Raw genomic sequence first — 23,041 nt, 5'->3', positions numbered from 1 at the left:
GCTGTTTAAGTTTTTCATAAATAAGAAAGAGTTAAGGGTGAGCACTGAAGTAACCAAATTTGTTCATGGTATCAAATAGTTCAGTGTGGTCAAAAAGGGATGGCAAGGAGCTGCAAAAGGATGTCTCAGACTGGGTTAATGAGCAGTAAAATAGCAAATGTGATTCAATGTAAGTGTGAAATGATGTACATTCGGGGGGGGGGGGATCCTAATATTTACATATATACTAATGGGGTCTGAATTTGAGGCAACTGACCAGGAATGAGACCTTGTGGTCCTAGTGGACTGATGAAGGTGTCAACCTAGTCTGTGGCTGCTTTGAAAAAGGGATTGAAAATATAAGTGCCAATATCTTAATGCCATTATACGAACCTATGGTGCAGCCACACTTGGAATACTGGCCATTTCAGCACAAAAAGGATATTGCAGAGCTGGAAAAAGTACAAAAAGGACAACCAAGATGATCAAGGAGTTGGAGTAACTCTTCTAATGGGATTTCTTAAATTTAGAAATTAAGGTTCTAACACTAGAAGTCAGAGCCATTCAATAAAGCTGAACGTTGGAAGATTTGGGACAGATAAGATAGTACTTCTTCACAAAGTGTATAGTTAGGACTTGGCTCCCACAATATATAGTGATAGCCACCAACTTGGATGACTTTAAAAGAGGATTAGACAAATTCATAAAGGAACTATGATTAAAGTGTCAATACATCCCTTATATGAACTACTGTATATTTGAAAGCATTCTTCCTTCCAATTTTCATCATTAAAATCTTTTCACCCAACAGATTTGGATTGTCTTGAGAATATTATGAATGAAGACAATGTAGTTTGCCATTTCAATAAAAATCGAAAGGAGGCTTCTCCAGGCAAAGTTATCTGCACAGCTCATTTCATTAGTCCAGAACTAACTTGTGGGTCAGGTGTTGCTGGGTGTGGAGCAACAGCTGCCGAAGGAAAAGAAGACAGAAAGGAATTTGATAAAATACAGACAAGGATAGAAGTAAACTCCTCAAACAGTTGCTATTCCTTGGTGGAAGAACCCAAGATGCTCTTAGAAAGCACTGCAGCTTTGGATTGTTCTACTCCAGATACTGATCATTGGACTAAACTCAATGAGCATCTCGAGAGCAATGGAAGGAATAAATTTATTTCTGAGATAAATGAAAATATTAACAATGCATCCCATGAGGGAGATTCTTCCACAAATAAGGCACTCACTGAAAAATCCATAGTTCAGGATATTGCCACTAGTGAGGAAATTACAAATGGACTCTTGAAGACTGAAATTAGTTCCATCTTGTCACAAAAGTTGGAGAATAATTACACAAACCTGCACAATGTGTGCGTTGATAAATATGATTACATTTGTAAAGAAACACCAAGTCAGAGCTCCAGTTCCACAATTTCCAATATTTTTTTATGTAAAGAGAGTAATACTAATCCTGAAGAAATACATAGTGATAATGCAGGCGAAAACAACAAATGCTGTGAACAAAGCACACAAGAGAAAATTCCACCTTCACCTGCTTCCTCAAATGACAATTTAGGTGTAAATACTCTGATTACCACTGATGGGAACATGAATCATCTGCCTCTAATTATGAATTTTAATTTAAATGCTGAAAACTCATCTAATTATATAAATGAAATATCAAGCAGACAATCTGATAAAGATGATTCCATACTGACAGAAGTCACAGAAAAGTCACCTGAAAGTACAAACGAGTCTTTGTCTCTTAACACTGAAAATGTATGTGAATCTCAGATTGAAGGTTTGAAAGTTAATAAATTTGCAGAAGATGAACAAAAGGAATTGCATATATCCAAAGCTACAGGTGAACAATCCATTGTGGTTTGTGAGAAACAGGGCATACAAATAAAAGAAAGGGAAGAGCCATCAAGTACTCCGGACACAAGGGAAATGGTTGTGAAAGGAAACACAGAAGAATCATGTTCCTTATCCATAAAGACAAGAGAAGATTTAGTAAACAGAAGTGGATGGCCACCCTTTGACACCCCAACTATGGATAAAAAAGCAAAAAAAACTTCAGCAGACTTAAATTTACCAAGGGTATGTGAAGGTGAAATTCAAACAGTTTGCAATTCAACTTTGAAAAAGGTTCCGTCTTTGAAAGAAAAGCTACTTTTGCAAGAAGTTAAAAAACAAAGTTCATGGGAAGTAGAGCAGACTATGAATATGAATGCTGCTGTAAGAGAAGATACGTTAGGTAAGACATTAAATGTTTTGTTTGGTTTATTTTATTTCTATGCCGCTTTTCATTTGAATGAATTCCAAAGCAGCTTACAAAAAATAGTAGTAGTAACATCACAAATAAAGCATAAATTGTGTAGAAAAAGTAACAACAGCTGGAGTCCCAAGTTTGGGAAATCCTGCTTTAGAAGAGTAAAAAGGCTCAGAGTATGGGCCCTTTACAGTCGTAGGGCTTGGTGCAATTCTACCATCCGCACCCTCATACATCTAGCTATGTACCCTTGCTACATTTGAAGGTATAAACATCAATTTTGATTGGACATTTGAGTGGCATATCAATTTGTATGTGTAAATGCAGTGGTGTTCATTGTATGGTTAATGCAAGCTGATCTGGTTCTTCTCTTTTCTTCTTTATAAATTTGCAATAAAAGACCCAAATCAAACAAAAATGAAAAATACAACCAAAAGTAAACATAAACTTAGAATATATTTGGCTCTTCAACAGCCTGCTATGAAAGACAGGAAGCTGTATGTCCCAATTTTACAGATGCCAGGCCTCTGTTTGAAGGGATGCCCGGCCCATGTCCAGTGTAAAGTTAAAGAATGCTAATAAGTTAGCGCAGGGGGCCTGAAACAGCCCATCCACAATCAGCACTTGGAGAGTAGATTGAGCAGACACACACATCTGCTCATGGGTCACTCTGTTATTGTGAGATGTACTGTGTTTACCTGCCCCAAATCAGAGATCACACACAACTAAAAACAAGCACACCCTATTAACAATAACCCTTACAAGCCACACACATATACAGACACCTTGACATGCCTTCTCCTTTCCTTATCTCTTCTCTGTGTTTGTTATTTTGAGTTATAGAGGAGGCAAGGAGAAGGAATCTAAATAAGGCTAGAGAGGTCTCCAGTAGGCTTCCAGAGCTGCATCCATGAGTTGAGCAGAAGAGTTCTGTGGGTGTTTTCCCATGTGTAGTCTGAGTCCTACCCATGTTTATGTTAATGGGTTCTTTAAGCAAAAAGGCAGTACAGTGGTATCTCAGGTTACAGATGCTTCAGGATACAGACTTTGCTAACCCAGAAATAGTACCTCAGGTTAAGAACTTTGCTTCAGGATGAGAACACAAATCGCGTGGCGGCGGCCAGGCAGGCCCCATTAGCTAAAGTGGTACCTCAGGTTAAGAACAGTTTCAGGTTAAGAATGGACCTCCAGAATGAATTAAGTTCTTAACCTGAGGTACCACTGTAAACAGTGCTTTTGCACAAGTAGCTTTTTGATTTATAAAATGGTTTCCAAAATGTTTTCCAAAAAACTATTAAAAATTAATTATGTATAATGTTGTGTCAAAACCTATTTTCTGTACTTTAATATAATGGTGGGTTTTTTTATGGATCAGAGATAAAATGGGGTTTAGCACTATATAATTAGTACCTAGAGAATATGAGGCAGTTGTTACCATTTCCTCCTTGTCAATCAGTTTCTACCCACAGTAATGGAATTGCTGACACTTTGAATACCGGAAGTATCAATCCAGGCCCCAAGAGAAATCCCAGTGAAGAATGGAATGCAATAGTAAAGACTTTTTATGATCCCTCTTTTCCCACAGAACACGTAAGTCAATTAAAAATATTGCAGAGCAGACCTTGGTGAGCTAACTCCAGAGATATGTGTAGAACTGTATGCATCTGGATGCTTTAAGACCTTCTTGATCTCCAAAATAATATCAAGAGGGCAAATGTGGCAACATTTTTCACAATTAAAGTTGATGGAAAACAGCAGGAAAAAGTCACAGCATATAAATCAACTGGATCTTAGCCAGTCTGCTTGAATTGAAGACTATGTCTTAACAATAACTTACCAAGCAAAAATTCAAGTATATTGTATTACTTTTGTTTACTTTTCAGCCATTGTTTCAGATACCGAGAATCTGCAAGACTGAAAGCAGTACAATGTACTTCATAACATTTTCTTTAAAACTGTATTGTTTGGAACACATGCATTCAATATTTTATTTTTGTAGCTTCCTGTCACCCAATCTAAATCTGTTCTTAGACATGAAAGTATATCTAACATTTTATTTGGTTCCTCAATCTCTTCTGTACTAACAATACTAAACACAACATGTTCAAATCAGTACCTGCCATTTAACAAAGTGGTTCTTCACTTTTAGAAACTACAAAGTATTTGCTATTTTAAACCCCAGACCACACTGAAAGAAAACAAAAGCAAATGTACATATAGGTTGATCCTGCAAGTTAATCAGTTGTGTACGTGACCAATTCATCAACTACATAATGAAATAAAGTAAGAAATGTTAGAGCACTGTACCATCATTTGTGGCACATATCTAATAAGACAAAAAGGCAATTTGACAAAAAATAAAAATAAAAAAATGCATGAGGAGTGCTCCAGCCTATAAAAAAGGCTTTGTATAGTGCTGTCTGGGGCTTATTGAGAAGAACTCTCTTTTCCCGCCCTCCTGAGACCAATCTTTGGTTAGGGTCTCAAGCAATGAAATTGACTCATTCAACAATAGGCTTAACTACTAGGCTATTCCCTGTTCCTTTGGACTCAGCCCATCCCTGGGGCAAGTTGTAAGCCCTCCTCGAACTGAGTTTGTGGCTCTGAAATTCTTCTACTTGGAACAAAATCTGAGTGGGAGAAGAACACCCGATTCCTCCCCCTACCCCGCTTGTTCCTATTCCCCAAAGCCATCCTAGCTACCTTACTTGCCTTACATTGTTAGTAATCATAACTGATAGTGGTGGCAGGGGCATAGCATGGGGAGCTATGACCCCAGGTGCAGAATCTTGGAGAGTGTGAACCAGGCACTCCCCCAACCGCATGTGAGCACCCACCCTTCAGCAGTGGGGACTGGATGAGTGTGGAGGGCTCCCTCCATGCACTCAGCCAGCCCCTGCAGGGCACGCAAGTACCCTCTGTGCTCTGTCCATACCTGAGCACCAGCAGGTGGGGCAGGTTGTGAAAGGTGCTCTTCTTTCTCCCCCCCCCCTTAATATTTGAAGAATTTTAAATTAGAAATTGGCAGGGAGTTTATAGAATCATCTTTTACAAAACAACCTTCATGTACATGTGGGAAAGGATAGGAATCGTGCTTCCTTTTAAAGTGCAATTAGTGCCCATTTGTAAATCATATCTGCAATCTGATAGAGGGGGAGGTTTCCCAGCACTTACTTGTCGTTTTGGCACCAAAAAACGTTCTGTAGTTCCAAGCTTTTAAGATACAATCTTAATCTTCTTTGCCTGCTTTTGTAATATGATGGCATTTTATTTTGTGTTTACGTTTCAAATTTTTTTTCTTTAAAAATGCACTGGGAATATGATTGAAGGGCAATACAAAAATACCCACAGATGCCAATTTATCTCCAATACGTAATCAGCAGAAATTGGTGCATAAACACCCAATATATATGTCTATATAATGTCTAGAAGAGTGTCTAGTGGAGTGTCGATCAGCCATGAGAAAACCAAATCTTTAATGTCTTATGTGTGGATTTTAGGTCACAACAGAGTGCCCATTAGGACAACAGAAGACTTCTCAACCACTCTCAGAAGTCAGTGCACCTATTTTAAAACAGAGCTCACAGAACACTGAAGAAAAAGACTGGAAATCACAAAATGTCTTCATAAAAACACGAATTGACAATATTGAAAGGTTTCTGCATTTAAAAAGTTTTGGCCACCCAAGAAAGAGAAAGTATGAAGAAGATACAGAAAAAACATTGACAGCAGATAAAGCAGAAGCATAATGTAATAGTTTTGATAAAGTCTTTGACTGGTGATATATGAGCAAATGTCATGTATTAAGAAAACTGCTTTCATTTCTGCAGGTTTGTCTACCTTAGTTTTTAAAAAAGAATACTTTAGAATAGCTATTTCATTTGAAAGTTACCAATTTAAAGGTCAGAAAATACACTTATAAAAATCATATGACCATCCTACCTCTTTATGCCAGAATATAAGATCTTATGATTATAAAACAGAACAGGGGAACAGGATTCATTCTTGTTTAAAGTTTATTGCTTTATCAGCCTGTAGTTCAAGTTATTTTATGTATTCTAGCCAATTAGATATTTTCAATAAAAAGTTCACAAAATTAAGTTGAATGGTTTAATATAGCTGAGTTTCCATCCAATACAAACTAAATATTACACCATCAGGTATCCGACAAGCTAAGGAGACTGTTTTTCACTTGATTCAAATTTAGCTTCCAGAAGTTAAGTGTATCATACAGCTGTTGCCACTGCTGTTTTCCAAAGGTTCGATGTGTGCTGTGACTGAAATAAAGAAATGTAAAAGGAATTGCATCAAAGTTCTGCTTTCAAAGAAAAGCACCATATTATGGGTACATATGTATGCAGAAAAAAATAAAACATGAGATAAGATGTGAAAACAAAACTGTTTTACCCTCTATAACAAGGCTTTATAGACCAGCTAGTCTGGTATTCTGCAGCCTTCATCAGTACTTAAAAACCGCAGACAAAACTCATTAGTATTCTTACCACTGTTTGGCCATTAAATGAAATGTGCTGGAAAATAGGACTCTTTCATTAAATAAGCTAATCACATTCAGTCTGAGCTTTAATAAAATTATGATAAATAGCAACTATTTAACTACAGGCAACTGATAGGAATATCTTGCGTCTAGTAAAAATATTAAACAGATGTTTAAGTGCTATAATTAGCACTGCACTAAGTTGCTTCACAAAAAGATTTAAGACTCACCTGACCACTACTTTTCTCTGTGTTTGATCAATTTTGCAATGGACCATCTTTGTCTTTACAGCTGCAAAGAATAAATAAATTATGAGGAATTTCTTTTAACATGTGTTGAAACCCTGACTGATAAGAGCTTCAGTAATCCCCTGGAACTGAAGTGAATGCAGGGATGTCCTTTCAGCGGGTGTTCAATTTTTGTTGTTCTACCATGGCATGCAGAAAGAAGTGTTACAGGGAAGTATTTCACAAAGCCTTGCATAGTGCTTTATATGTACAATGTGCACTTTCTACAAGGAGGTTCTCACTGGAAATCACATGCAATTTAACAAAGAGCAACAATTAAAAGGTGGATTTCTAATATATCACAAAACAGTACAAGAAACACTGCAGTCAACTATTCCATTCAAATTGTGGTTACAACAATAAAGCAATCCTTTGCCACTTCCAATGCCCCGTTTGCTGTCCACGTCAGGGTAGAATATGCTCTCCTTCCCTATATCAGCTCCCATGCTGGCATACCTGAAGAACCCAAGTATTGGGTCTGGATAATCTACAAGGGACCCTATGCCAAAATGACCCAATTCAGGACTTTACATTGGCTACTGGATTATAGCATGGGCACCGTTTGGGTCTTCACTGCAGTGAAGGAATTTCCTCACCAGTGATGCTGCACTTTACCAAAAGAAGCAAAAAGGTGACTGAAATCCTAACCGCCTGTTTCATCTACATAGAGGCTTAGAATGGCTCTGCTTCAAATCATTAACTGTTGTACAGGTTTTCAGTATCAGTATTCAGTATCAGCCTGCATATATGATCATATAACCTCTCTTACCATCAATAACAAATGCTTCAACATCATCAGCTCCAACCTGAAGTTCCTGCTGCATAGTGTCAAATGATATTTCCTTGTTTTCCACAGCCATTCCCATAAAGGTGAGTAGTCGCATTTTTGCCATGTTCTGTTCATGCAATAAACCTGCATTAGAGATCACACTACAGTGTAAGTTTTTGCTAGAAAATTGTTGATCCATGTCAGGTATTTGGATACTTTTTGGGAGAACTGCATTGCAAAATTCACAGTAAAAAAACTGAAGGATAATTATGTTCAGATCTTTAATTTATTCCAAGAGGTGTGGATAAGGTCAATTTGCATTAAGAACGGAATACAGGAGGTGAAGTTAGAGGAATGAGTTTGTTTCTTCTTGCAGAATAGTAGGCCTATTTGTTTAGGATTGAAGGTCATCCTCCATTGTCACCTGGTGCTGGCCTTCGTTCTGTGCTCAGCAGTGGCAGAGTGCTAAAAAGGCTGCATGTTGATATGAAGTAATATTGGGAAAACCAAAATGCTTCCAATAAATCTTAACTATTTTATGAAAAACAGTTGGTGCTTCTGTGACTGGCTGCTTTTACGCAACTACATCTTTTGTTTGCACACTCATTTAACAGATGTTGCACCAATGTCAGGATAGAGTTAGTAGGTGTGATCCTACCACCCCTTTCATCTATGCAGCGTGGAAGAGATACTAAGTACCTAACATACTATTTGCACCCCCCTACACACCACAGTTAACAATCCCTTTCTATAGTACAAGTGAAACATACTGAGGCAACTGTGACCTGTCATCTCCACCACAAGAGGTTCACTTTCCAAGTGCCAACTCTTATGGTCCTTAATTCTTAGGGTAGTTACAGTACGGATTTCAAAATACATTGTAGGTTTATGGAAGATACATATTCAGTTTCATGTTGATATTACTCATTCCATATTATGAGCAATTTGTATTTTATGCATTCATTTACTTGGAAGGAACAGGAGAAAATATGTCATCTTGTTGAATTCTACAAATGATATTATGAAGTTCTTGGGATACAAAAGTATGATGCTACAGCAGTTCTCCCCATCTCCTGAGACAGATGGGAATTCTAGTCCTAAAACATCTGGAGGGCACCAGGTTGGGGAAGGCTGTTAATACAATATGCAGCAATACATGAAATGGCAAACAAAAAATAAGTTTGTATTTGTTATTTGTTTTTACAAAATAGTTGAATAACATTTCTGTAAAATAGTCTCTTTAAAGTTTCAGACATTGGACAAGAAGTATGGATGAGATAACCTGAACACTCAACAAATATTTATGTTTGGAATTAATAACACTGTTAGACTAATAGAAGCACAGGGAAGCACATTACTACCAGACATAATGTTGTGTTAATTAGCAGTAATTATGATGAAGGCTATTTATCTGGCACCAATTCAACAAAAATGTGATCATCATAACTCAAGCGAATAGGGAGCTTCAGAAACTATAGCTAACTGGTTTTAATGGAAATCTACAAGCACAAAAAATCAATTAGTGCTCATAAACTCTAATTAACAAATGCAAATGAGATGTTAATTACCCTTCTAAAGTAAAAAGGTTGCCCATACTACCAGATTTAAATGTGAACATGTTAGGGCGATTCACAGTTGACACATGATAATACAACTGTTGGCCTAACTTGTCAGCATTAATAAAACAACACATTGTAACAAACCGATGCCACCTGTGAGAGCTTTTACTGAATAAATGATTTAGCATGGCAAGCCTTGATATTAATTTTGAAGAAAAATGAAATCAGCAGGGTGATACAATAAGGGAAAACATTACTTTGTAAAAAAAAATATAGAAAAGATTACAGTATTTAAAACATACTAGCCATTTAGAGGATTACTTCCAATGCCATAAAAGTTAAAAAAAAAAAACCAACAACCTGGGCTGGTTTAATTGGTTGGTCCAAAAAGAATTAGATGTGTTCTGTGCCATTCTCCATATCTGAATGCATTTCAAATACATTAAAAATACATTATTTTCACACAGAGACAATGGATGACCAAGTCATACTCAAGAGTAGATCCACTGAAATCAAAGAACCTAAGTAACTTAAATCCATTTATTTCAATGGGTTTACTAGAAGTATAACTAATGGTAGATTAGTTGGTTCAATCCATTGCATAAGAATTTATGTTTATACTACACACAAATGAAACAAATTGCCTTTGAATGCACTTGATTGACACAATCTAATCTATGGTAACATCCTAGGAGAGGCTCCATTACTCAGATTTTTTAAAAAATTATCTGATATTTAATGAGTGCTATAGTCATGTGCATGCTTTTGTAACATTCAAGTAGTGGCTATACCAGCTACCATACGGTAAAAAGCTTTCTTTGTTTTCACTAAGAAAAAATAATACATTTTTCCTTCTAAAATTTCAACATTCTATCTTAAATTGGGGAATGTTCATCTTTGTTTTCAGGATTCTACCTAGTCCTAAAAATATTTGTTTGTTTTAAAACCTATTACACTTTTCCTTTCAAATAAAATTAACCTCCATTCTGGTCACTATTTTTTTAAACCCCAATTTTATGGAAACATTTATTCATTACCAGTATATCTAAACCTTAATGTCATAATATAAAAGCTTGCATCATTGAACACTTTTCGCATTGTCACTGACCCTTGTCCTAAAATGCTGCAATACAGAAAAAGTAATTTTCATGCATGCAATAGCTTATGAACCAGTGCTCCTTTGAAACAGTCAATTACACATCGATGGGGGAGTGCCAAAGTGTTAATTACTACTCCTTTCTTTCCACAGTGTGTAAATAAAGAGGCTGCTGACATTAACATTCCATCACAAAGCTTCATCCTATGAAACATACTAACTGGGACAGAATGTTGCTTGCAAGGTTTAATGCATCTGCAAAAGATTAAGCTTGCATAAGAACACTTGCAAGTACTCAATCTGATTGTACTTCTGCCTTGTTACAGGGAGATTTGGTTGATTCACATTATGATCCTGCAACAAGGGGGTTTGGTTGTTCCTCAAACAGCACCTCGTCCCTGCCCCACAACGCCAGGTAGGTCATTTATGCAGCACTCTTGCACTATGTCGGGTTTCACCCTCAACACTCATGCAGCACTGTTGGTAACTGCTGCTTGCTCAGTGCACAGGTGGAGTCTGTGACCAATGGAAGAAAAGCAAGGAGACAAGATGGAGGCTAACAACAGGGCTCTTAGTCATTTAGACAATAAACATTGGGAAATCTAATTTCTCTACCTCCCGTCTATGAATAACATAGTGGACATAACTTGGGAGTGCTGTCAGAATTCTCAAACTGGCTATTTTCATTTTAGAAATGCAGGTTCAATAATAATACTTGCTCCCACAGGATTTACTGTTCCTGTGTCTTTCCAAGTGGATGCTTGAAAACCACAGTTCAAACACAAAAGACAGCAAAAGAAAAGCATTCAACTTAGAATGAACAGTCGCTAAACTAAACAATTGTATTCTGATACAGTTTTTGATATTATGTAACTACAACCACACACAACTGGAAAGAAAGCCCTATTGTGGTAGAACATAAGCACCCTGGGACCAACTCTCTCGGGGTTGCCTGCAGATCAGTAAAGCACCTGAGAGCCTTGGAGTGTGGCATCCATTCCAACTGGTGAAGGCATGAGTGGACAAAATCTCAAACAGCACTGGAGAACCCAAGGATAAACTTTAAATGCTGAGGCCAGGGGTGGCAAACCACAAGTTCAGGAGCCTGATCAGATCCCTGCTCCATGCGGCCAATTTTCCTGGCTCCTTCAGACCCCATACATTTTGGAGAACAGGGCTGGAGTGACTGAAGCCCAGTGCCCTGATGGGGATGCAAATTGCCCCCTCCCTAGTCATGAGATCAACCATTTGGTAAGTGGATAAGCCATTACTCCCCTCCTCAGCTGATCTGTATGCAGCCTCCAAAATGGTTGGTAAAGGGTAACTGTGCCCTCAAGGCAAAAAAGGGTACTTATCCGGGAACTAAACGCAGCAGAGCAAGTGGCCAGTCACAGCACCTCCTTCTGAGTACCTGAGCTAGGTTTATCTCAAAGCCATATAAGGTGCTGGGTACACCTAATATGCATTAAAAAAGAAAGAAAAAAACTTACCAAGAGAGTCAATGAAGTCCTTGTTGTTCTGATAAAACCGGACATAGGATGCTAACTTGGCACTAACAAAAATTGTCAAAAGCTACAAAGAAAGAAATTTTCAATTATGAGAACAGGACAAGATACAAACATGTCTAATTTAACACACATCTCCCAAACATTTCATTTAGAGAACAGAAGAGAAAATACAGTACTGGCTGAATTCAAGCTGCCATGGTGTACAGCAGGGGTAGGACACTTGTGGTCCTCCAGATGTTGTTGGACTCCAACTCTCTTCAACTCCATTGGCATGCCCAATTCTCAGGGCTGTCAGAAGATAAAGTCCAACTGCATCTGAAGGGCCACAGATTGCCTGTCGCTGGATTGGAGACGATTGTAAAGGAACCGTGGCAAACTGTGAACTCACATACTTCCCACTCCCCATCTTTCTCCTCTGAAAAGAACAGAATGAGAGTGACTGCTTCTATTTTCCCTTTTGACTAAACCAGTTTCCTGTTACATACAAATTATTGTAAACCATTTTTTGGGGAAAATACTTTCCAAAAAGCAGAGCATAATTAACAGCCCAGTTTAAGTCCAGTTAGCTAAAACCAATTAGGATCAAATCATGGTTTGATTTCTAGGCTTCTTTTAACTAACTAGAGTTAAATGGGAAACCTAAGATGGTCATGTTATTCAAAAATATGTTTCTGCTGCATGAGACTGTTGGATGCTGGGGTAACTAGTGAAGTAAAAGTTAAACTGGTGCTAGACTGAAAGCATTTAATGCATTGAAGATTGGGCAGTGTGTTCACCCCATCCCCTGTACAAAAAGGAAGTTACAGCAAAATAGTCCACCAGTCAGAGGTGAAGCTAATTAGCCCCCTTCCAAGCTCCTCCCGGGCCAAACCTTTCACTCTCTTTTTCATGCTCCACTGACTTGCATGCAGACTGGTTGCACTTTTAAACGTTCAAAAACAAAACTAAAAATATGCATATGAAGAAAGACCCAGGTTAGAGAAAGAACTCAATATTTGATGTCAACTATGTCACACCCACCCACCCAGATACACTGTTGCAAGTCTCACTTTTCTATTTACTAATACAAATTCACATTTTCTGTGCTTATGCTTCTGTAGCCAAAACCACAGGACTAATGCTGAAGAAAGAAGTACCAGTAAACTTGTGGTATCCCTGAGGTATGTAAAAATACGACAAAAATCTGTAGGGGGCGGTATTACAAAGGTGAAAATCCCCAAACACATTAAGACACTGAACTGGGAAGGGGGGAGGGGGACCCTATCAACTGGGTGGGAAGAAGGAAATGCCTACGTGCCTACTGGTGAAATTAAAGAATTTAATACAATTGGGATTGAGCACAAGTGGGTTCACTGCTATACCCTCCCAAAAAAGCCCAGCCCAATGAGGTCTGAGCAGGGTTGAAGAAGAAATGTGAGGTGAAGAGGATAAATGAAATGGTCATCCAGAATCCGAAAGCACTCCAGAGTACAACATTTTGTTGTAAAGGCCTACTTCTCTAAACTATGATTAATTTAAATAAGACGTCTTAAGTAACTATGTGTGAAGTTGGTCTGTCTAAAACAAACTGTAGTAATGTTAACCACAATTTGTTGATCTGAGCATGGCAAGCTGTGATCAAACAAAAGGAAAACCAAAATATTATAAGCTACTCCTTCCAGCAGCTAGGGGTGAAGGAAGGATAACTTAAGTTAGCTCAAGGCTTATTTCCTAATGGTTCGCATCACGCTAAACTATGTGTTAACATGACATGCAAACCTAGACGCTATAAACAACACAATGCAAAATAACTTATGTGTGATTAAATCCCACTAAAATGGACAAGCAATTTTATCTCACATGCAGCATGCCAAGTGTTTAATAGTTACGTTTAGAAATTAATACTTACATCATGAATAAGTTCTCCTTCCAAAAATTTGACCGGTTTTAAGGTGAGAAGATGGTCAAAGAGAAAGGTGTTAGGATCCTTTAATGCACGGACAATACACCTATTTAGGAAAGTAAAATGTGTGTAAGGAAGAAAAAATACATTTCTAGTTAATTTAATAGCTTTTTAAAAACCATTCTGCAAAAACAACCTCCAAATCAAAGAGTGTATTCCAAAAACACTTGAACAGTAATCAACATTTTACAAATACAATATAAACACATAGGGATAAGAGATAACAAACAAAAGCAGCATAAAAACTAATCAAGGTTGAGTGTTCTCTTTAAGAAGCCTGGGAAAATAAAAAAGGGATTTGCCTAACACTGAAAATGTTATGGGATGTTAGTGGAAACAAGTGATGTGGATATGTAACACCTATATATAAAAGCAAGCCTGCCCAATTGTCTTCTCCTTCCATGACACAATTAAATATGCATCTACATTTATCTACATAAGGGACGCGGGTGGCGTTGTGCGTTAAACCACAGAGCCTAGGGCTTGCTGATCAGAAGGTCAGCGGTTCAAATCCCCGCAACGGGCTGAGCTCCTGTTGCTTGGTCCCAGCTCCTGCCCACCTAGCAGTTTGAAAGCATGAAGTGCAAGTAGATAAATAGGTACCGCTCCGGCGGAAAGGTAAACAGCGTTTCTGTGTGCTGCTCTGGTTCGCCAGAAGCGGCTTTGTCATGCTGGCCACATGACCTGGAAGCTGTATGTCGGCTCACTCGGCCAGTAACGCGAGATGAGCGCCACAACCCCAGAGTCGGACACGACTGGACCTAATGGTCAGGGGTCCCTTTACCTTTTTACATTTAGGAATGCCTACCAAACTTTTAGGTCTATGTTTGCAGGAACATTCACTGAAAACAAAGGGCTATTCAGAACAAAATCTTTTCTCCGTGGTATCATTATCACAAAAAGGCGGAGAGTCTGGCTACCTAGCTGTGTGGCTGGCCATGAACCAACCCCAGACAACAGTTACATATATTTTATAGTAGTTGGCTTTCTGCTTCACAGATCAAGTAGACTTACAGTAAAGTATTAACTGCTTTTAATGCAAAATGGAGGGAACTGGAAACCAACAAAAAAAAATTGCAGATTGTTCTCCTTTCTATACCAAATATTACTTACTCCACATTCCTCCTGTACCTGCTCAGAGACACTTTTCCCCTGCCTGTTATACTTGCATGAACTGCATTTTAACCCTTCTCCCCACTACTTTCCACCATAATAATATATGACGCACTGCTGCTACTACCTGGAAGAACTACCAAAGCTGGTATTTCTCCCTACTTCCCTTATATAAAGCTTTCCAAACTGTCCCATTCATAACAAACCCAAACCAATGGCAGCTACAACAGGAGTCCAAACTAGAGTATGTTTTCTTTAATATTATGGCACATCTCCCTGCTTGAAAAAATCTATTCAGTGCATAACTTAAATAACCAACCAAACAAACAAACAAACAAACAAACATAACCCTAGCAGTAGAATTCATTTGAAAAAAAAAGACCTTAAAAACACATCTACATGGTTTGCACTTTTCTCTGGGGTCCCAATAAGTGGCAGAGCCAAGTGCCCTAACTCTACATCAGTACAAGTGCAGATCAACTATAAATTGGAAAGGCATTTTACACAGTCTCAGATAATGTTTAAAAAGGTCGATGATGTATTGAACTGGCATTTTCTACAAACACTAAGATCCAGACAGAAGCCAAAGAATTGCCATTTCATATGCACAGATTCTGCGTCCTGTGCAGAATTTGTAAAGGAATTGGGCAGGAAATGAACTTAACTCTGTCTTAGACATGTACTTCAACTGAACTTTTCTTCTACTCTAGACAAGAAGAATATTTTTATACCAACAGGTCTTGGCCGCCGCTAAAATACAAAAAAATAACACTTTGTAAAAATAAGAGGGTGATATTTAGGCATTCTAATGTGGGAGATATTTTGTACAGTTGTACCTTGGATCTCAAATGCCTTGCAACTCGAATGTTTTGGCTCCTGAACGTCGCAAACCCGGTAATGAGAGTTCTGGTTTGAGAATGTTTTCTGGAAGCCAAATGTCTGACGTGGCTTCCGATTGAGTGCAGGAAGCTCCTGAAGCCAATCAGAAGTTGTGCCTTGGTTGTCAAATGTTTTTGGAAGTCGAACGGACTTTTGGAATGGATTCCTTTCGACAACCAAGGTACGACTGTATTCAATTAAGAATCCCTGCACATCCCACACATTACCGGTTGTGCTCTCACCACCAGCAAAATGTTTTAGCAAAACCCCTTGCCATTTATCTACAAATCTGAAGTGGCAAGCAAAGTATTTGGAGAGTGGGGAGAGGAATAAGAACTAAGCATGTTTGGGACTGCATTTCTTGTTACTGAACCTTTCACTGACCAGTAATACATGAAACAATCCTAAATGTAGTTTGTAATGTTTACATTACCTGTGAGCATCAACTCTGGCTTGAGAAGCATTGTCCTCTGTGTAACTTCCCAGCAGCTCTACCATTACTTTTGCTGCATTATCACTGTGGGCAAGAAACAAACAGTACTTCCTTTTAAAATCATTTCAAAATGTAAAAACTTAGCATAAGGGGAGAACCGATGGATTAGAACAAAGACCTAACTAATCCAGCATCCTGTTCTCACAACCAGATGCACATGGGAAGCCCGTAGGGAGGAACCAAGTGTGACAGCTCTCTGCCACCCACACTTCAACAACAGGCATTCAAAGGTATATAATCTCCAATTCTCAAGTGGTTCGTAGCTTATGAACTTGCTTCAACCCCTGTCCAGGTCAGCAATTATAACAGGTGAAAATTGTATTGTGTGTGTGGGGGGGGGGTTGCTTTCCTGAACCCCACACATCAGCGGAGCACGTGTAAGCCCACTCCGCCCCAACCCACCCCCTTTTACAACCACTTCTGGGGTCGGTGTGATTGTTGCACGTCAGTTGGATGCGCCTAAGACGGTTGTTGCTTTTACTACATGCAGTAGTTCTGTTATAGCAATTTCCATAGCTTAATTGTACACTGTGTGAGTAAGTGCTTCTTATTGTTTCTCCTGAATGCTCCAACATTCAGATTCATTGGATGACCCCAAAATTCTAACTGCATGAGAAAGGGAGTATCAAAGGAGATGGCCAGATAGTTAAAGGCACCGTGAAGTTAGGATTCAAATGAAAAGTGCACTTGAAAGGATGTAGGAGTTTTGACTGTCAATGGTACCAAAGTGGTAAAACAGCTACGTAGTCATTCAGTCTCAGGGGTCTTTTTTTAAAAGTAGAACTTTACAGTTTATTTTATACTTTTAAACTGATAAATTACAGTACCTGCCAGTTACAGAATTTTCTCTCTTAGGTGGAAACATCTTTACACTACTTACTAGAACACATCTGGATACAATCATTAAAAAGCAAAGTAATGCTGAAAATTGTATGAAAATCAAGGAGCAGATATTATCAGGAGTGGGGAGGACTTCACTTTTCTGTTACTGAAATATCTACTCTCAATTACTACACTTATAGAGTACAATTTCTTACTTCCACTATCTTGCTCCTGAGAATGAATGTAATTGAAACGACACAATACTGATGAAGGGCAGGCTATAAATCTCTTGGATAAAAGGATAATAAAAGTCAAAGAAAAAAATGTTACTTTCAAAATTAGAGCATCTCATATTATGGGAGCAGTGCATTTATAAAATGGTGGGCTTGTTTTGCTTTTAATTGGCTTCTGAAAGAGGACAATAACATTAGGTTATAAAAGCAAAGTTTTTCATATAAAAATTAGCTTTATTTCCAACTATATTGTGTTTGTTATTACCACCACTTCAACCTTGAGGGTTTTCTTAAGACTAATCCCAATGTCAAGTGCCATGTTTCTGCATTTAGCACCGGTGATTCTCAAGACCCAAATAGAACAGCTTAGAAAAATAACATAATTTCATAATAAAAGACACACTATTCTTTAATCAAAAAAGGCATATCTCCATTTTTCTTAAAGCCCCAAAGTCTATTTTCTTTACTAGCACAGCCCTAGTGAGACCTTTGCTATTTTAAGATTTTGTACTGACAGCTAATCACTATCACCATCAAGTTTGACCTGGAAAAAAGTCTTATCAAGCAGTTCTGTAAAACTTCACTATAAAAAGAACAGAAGTTGGCTGGGGTGAGTTCTTGTGTTTTCTTTTCTTTTTTTAGTTTGCACTCAGAAGGGAAAAATCATCCACATTACGTTTCCAGTAAAAACTCCAGAAACATAACTGATTAATTGTGTGTGTCAATAAGAAAGTATAGTATATACCTATCTCACTTTTTGAACTCACTCCATATGGAGAAACTGGAGATCTGTTTCCTCTGTCTAAGATAACCCATCATTTTTGGAGTAGAGATCAGATGAATGCTCACCTGTTCTCCACCACTTGAGCAAGATAGATAGATAGATATTTATTATTACGGCCATTGGCCCATCACGCACGATTTTTCAAACAACATATGTATACTTAGCCTTGAGCAATAATTTCAATCAAACCCAACAGAGGAGAGAGACCCTTACCCCAAGAACACTCTACCCATCTTTCCCAATGTTCAGGTAGAGAGAAAAACCAATCTCCTTTTCACCTCACTTCCACCCCCATGAAACAAACATGGAGGTGGAGGAGGAGTGTGTTAAAAATTACTCCTTTCTACTCTATGATGGCTCAACAGTTTACAATCTAGCATTGAATACCAAAATAAAAATATTATTAAACATAAACTGTCATATGCAATCTAAGAATTATTATTTGTACCATTCAAATGAGAACAAGCAGCCCTTAATATTAAGCACACAATTAAACACAAGTCATACAAATTTAAAAACAATAATTGAAATGGTAAATATTTCGGTACTCTTCCCTTGCCTCAATGAATTGTGCCAAAAATTCTGGCATAGTATGTAGTCTCAGTTACCTCTTTTTGCAATCCACTAGTACATCATACAGCAGTCGAAGAAGGGTGTGCTTTTTCTCCGTGGTAAGATTCCAATCTGAAATCCATTTTCGAACCTATAGATTTGACACAGAAGGCAATGATTTTTACTACTGAGAAAAGAGGAAAGTTATTTCAAGTTCAATTTCTGAAAATGCAAATATTTTAAAAATCAGAAGAATGTGAAACTATGAAACTCTGTTCTGTGCCTTGCTCAGGAGCAGCAATCATTAATGGAAATTTCCCATCCATGTTTCACTTTTTCCTTAAGAGAATGGATACCCTCTGTCTTGGGACGCTGGAGTATAAGGCAGCACTCCAGACAGGCTTGCATAAAGCAAAACAACAACATGTTGGGGTTTTTTTTACAATCACAATTTGGGATTCCCTTAATCAAGAAGAGGTTCCTGATTATGCATTTTATTATGTAATTATTATGATGTATTTTGGTTTGTTGCAAATCTTATTAATTTTTTAAGGGATTCTTTGTTAATATGCAAATACTATTCAACTGCTTACCTGCTCCAGTTCAGTTGGAATGTACCGTATAGCTCCACAGCTGGAGGCTACTTTAAGGAGGCTGCAGTAGACTGTATACCTTGAAGGGGTATTCTTCTCCATGCCATGGAAAAGATTACTCAGTCTAAAGAATAATGACAAGTCAATTAATTTCCAACATTTGTAATGTATTAATGGACACACACTGCACATCTAATGTACACAGAAATAAATACAAGCATTTAAAATGTTTAAAATCATCACTTATGCCACTGTTAAGTACAACCAAGTTTCACTCAGGCTTTTAACAGTCTCATAACAACGGTATATTGTGTGGGCCAAAAAGGACTTCTGTGTATGCCAGTGTTTCTCAAACTTGGTTCCCCAGCTGTTGTTGGACTGCAAATCCCATCATTCCTAGCTAGCAGGACCAGAGGTTGGGGATGATGGGAGTTGTAGTCCAACAACAGCTGGGGAACAAAGTTTGAGAAACACTGGTGTATGCAATGCAGCCCTGCTCAATTCCTCCTGATTTTGCTGTCATGTGGCAGCCCCCTCCCACCATCCGTATGCTACAACACAAAATATACATCATTGCTCAGAAGCTGACAGGGCAGTAGAGGAAAAAGTCAGGAAAGCCCAACTGAGCAAGTAGAACCCTGCCTGATTTTCTCTGTAATTCATTGACATATTTTATTATTCCCGTTTAACTAATACATGCAGGAATATGAAAGTTGCATTATCAGATTCTAAATCATTGCTAATACTTGCCTCCAACAAGGACAACTGCCTGATCACCAGCAAACAATTTAACAGGCAAGTTAGAATTCCCTTGGGCTACATAATGACAACAGGTCAGTCATGCCTACCGGTAATTATCCATAGGATTTCTGAAGCTGTGTGCATTTTTGCAATGTATCACAAGGTTTAGGTTGTGCCTTATGTTTGCCTAAACAGCAGAAGAAAAAGTTTTTGCCTTAAGTAGGCAAAGGGGTCGTGCTCACCGCTTCATTGAGCAATGGCAGCAGGAAGAGGTGTAGAGCAGTAGGAGTGAGAATCTCAAGAGTGATTTTGTTGTACTCAAAAAGGGCAGGGACGACAATATGGCATAGAGAGGTCAGCATGGATGGAAGGAGTCCTCAAGCCTGGAGTATGTTGCTAATATCTATGAAACATGATTGTTGGGCTGAAAGGGAAGCTGTGCTACTTAACCCAAGCACTGGAAGGAGAGGGATTTAAAACTAGACATATCCAGTGTAGCATATATCCACATTTGCCTAACATTCCCTTTTAAAATGTGCCATACCTGTATTTGGCAGCACGTGGTGCAAAAAAACTGGTGGCTTCCAGAGCATCTATTTAAGTATTGTTTTTAATAAATTTGCTTAATCTGGTATGTAAATAAAATACTGAATAAAATCTATGTCTAACAAGTGTTTATTTACTTCGGTTCCACCTCTCTCTTCTCTTTTTCAGCAGTACAAAATTATTCCTACACATGCTTACTCAGAGGCGAGCTCCACAAATTCAGTAAGACTTTCTTCCTAGTTAATGCACATGGGACTGCAGCCAAAATCTCTAACAGTAGGTATGTTTTGTACCAGTGTACAATCTGCAGTACATCTGCAACTGGTTAAACTTGTAGTTCTTCTTAAATAAGAATGCACAGTGTTATGGCAAGTGGCTGCCTTTAACTAGTCCCAGAATGACAGAGGCAGCCTATTTCTTTGAATTCCACACTGTTCCCAGACCGCTGTTTCCAGTCCATCTAACTCAAAGCATTATTGTGGTGAGATCAGACTTAACTGTCCAGGAGTCCTTTACCTTTACCTTACAACTGACTGGAAGACACTAATGATTGGACATCAAGCCCAGACATAATTTGCTGACCCACCCAAAGATACTCTTAATACATTCTGCCAAAGATCCTGCTTCTCATGGAATAAGAATTGTGGTACAAGAGGTATTTATTCCATTCAATCACATTAAGTCACTTACAGCTGCAGTCTGAGTGATGGTCGTTCACCTTCCCGAAATTTGACCAATTTCTCACATAGACTTTCAATCAAGGCTTCTTGTTTGTCAGGTTCCAGAATAAGAAGCAGAGATACTACACTGTTCATCACACTTTCAACATCTATATTGAAAAACAAAAACAAATTTCTGTAATGAAAAATGTGACACTGAATTGTTCTTTGGTAAGACTGTCTCAGCTTTACATTGGGAAATGTAAATGTCAAGTTCTACCCAATTACTCCACACTATTCATAACAGTATGTTTATCACTTTCCACTTCAGTGTTCTTATTTTTCTAAATAAAAGCCTCACTCTAGCCTTTGACTTAGATTTCAGGTAACTGACAGGTAGGCAGCTGTGCCCACTTGTAAAACTTGGCCCCTTGTATACAATTATGCCCTAAAGGAGAACATCTCACTTTTCTAGAAGGCAGATAATTTAAAAGAAACTAGATCACAACCCTAGGTCAGATGCTTATCAATAGCTTCCTAAATTATGCAAACACCAACCTTTATCATCATCCCTCAGGCACACATCACATGCTTCAATGATCTGAGCCAAGTCAATGTGAAGTCCACCTTCAGAATTTTCTTCTGATATCTCCGCTCCCTTAGATTTCAGGTAAGCCCTTAGTTCTGCAGCCTTTTCAAAGGAAAAAAAGCATCTATAAAAATAACATCCTTTAATCATACTCCTCTTAATAATGTCATAAACATACACTTATGATCATCCTGTTTACTCTTTGTGACTCTATGCCGATGCTGTGTTAAATAGCTTAACTCCAAAGCTCTCACATCCCTCCTATCCATGTAATATATATACATTTAAGAATACGCTCTCTATTCTTCCTGAACCAGAACCACTGACACATACAAAGCAGGGGGAGAAGGAGTAAAGAAATAGGATCAGATCAGCCTCCAAGCAAAGCCCTTCATGGGGCCCTCTATATTATACAGCCTGTAACTTCTCGTTCGATACATGTTGACATCCAGAAATATTCATTTACCATCCTGTTGTTAAGCACAATCCCTGGGCGGTTAAGCGCCACTAGAGACAGCGGTGCTGATCCGGCGAGAAAGGCGTTCGGGCAACCAACCTCGCAGGACGAGCGTTTGCTAGCGAAGACACGGGGATGGGGATGGGGAGGGACGAGCAGGCGCAGAGAAGATTCAAGTCTAAAGACCGGACGAGGCCCCAGCTGGGCCTACGAAGCTGCTAAGAAGGAAAACCCCGCCAGCTTCGGCTTCCTTCACGGCAGAGGCTGGGAGCACTTAGCTTCTAAGCGGCGCTTCGTAGGGCGCGCGTGGAAACCGTGTATACGTGTGAATGAGGTTCCACGAGTGATTCCCCCCCCTCCTCCGTCCTCTCTAGCGGTGGCCTCCGGCACCTGAGGAGACAACAACTGCCCTCCTGCATTCGGGGAGGGGCAGGGACGGAGGGAAACCAGCAGCCGCTCCCCATCCTGACCTGGTCTTCCTCGGTTATATCGATAAAAGCCGGGACGCTCATGGCTACAGACGGCCTCTCTCGCTGCCCCGAGCACGCTCCCCGGCCGGAAAGGAAAGCAACCACTCCCAGTTACGCCGCTTCCGCTTCCGGGGCACAGCTGTCCTCGTCCTGCTCCTGGAACGGCAGCTCTGGAGTGCGCACGCGCACGCGCACACGCTTCAGCT

General features: G+C 38.9%; 2 protein-coding genes across 3 annotated transcripts in view; one reads left to right on the top strand and one right to left on the bottom strand.

Moving 5' to 3' along the window:
- CCDC73 (coiled-coil domain containing 73) overlaps positions 1 to 6,348 on the top strand; it is a 54,383-nt gene extending 48,035 nt beyond the window's left edge. For both annotated transcript variants that reach the window (XM_033151585.1, XM_033151576.1), the window contains exons 14-16: positions 791 to 2,233; positions 3,705 to 3,838; positions 5,749 to 6,348. In XM_033151585.1, the coding sequence (XP_033007476.1) occupies positions 791 to 2,233; positions 3,705 to 3,838; positions 5,749 to 5,997 (1,826 nt within the window). In that variant the 3' untranslated portion in view covers positions 5,998 to 6,348. The remainder of the gene's footprint in view (positions 1 to 790; positions 2,234 to 3,704; positions 3,839 to 5,748) is intronic.
- Positions 6,247 to 22,969, bottom strand: EIF3M (eukaryotic translation initiation factor 3 subunit M). The gene is made up of 11 exons (XM_033151598.1): positions 22,836 to 22,969; positions 21,878 to 22,010; positions 21,351 to 21,489; positions 19,374 to 19,497; positions 18,837 to 18,931; positions 16,330 to 16,413; positions 13,851 to 13,950; positions 11,945 to 12,026; positions 7,800 to 7,943; positions 6,974 to 7,034; positions 6,247 to 6,525 (listed from the first exon to the last, which is right to left on the bottom strand). Exons 1-11 carry the CDS (start codon positions 22,875 to 22,877, stop codon positions 6,405 to 6,407), a joined length of 1,125 nt encoding a protein of 374 aa, XP_033007489.1. The 5' UTR covers positions 22,878 to 22,969; the 3' UTR covers positions 6,247 to 6,404.
- Between the last annotated feature and the right edge of the window lie 72 nt (positions 22,970 to 23,041).

The sequence above is a fragment of the Lacerta agilis genome, chromosome 1, assembly GCF_009819535.1.
Source record: "Lacerta agilis isolate rLacAgi1 chromosome 1, rLacAgi1.pri, whole genome shotgun sequence".
In the NCBI taxonomy this organism is placed as follows: domain Eukaryota; kingdom Metazoa; phylum Chordata; class Lepidosauria; order Squamata; family Lacertidae; genus Lacerta; species Lacerta agilis.
The sequence above is the reverse complement of the archived record's forward strand: the minus strand, read 5'-3'. Positions and strand labels throughout refer to the sequence as shown.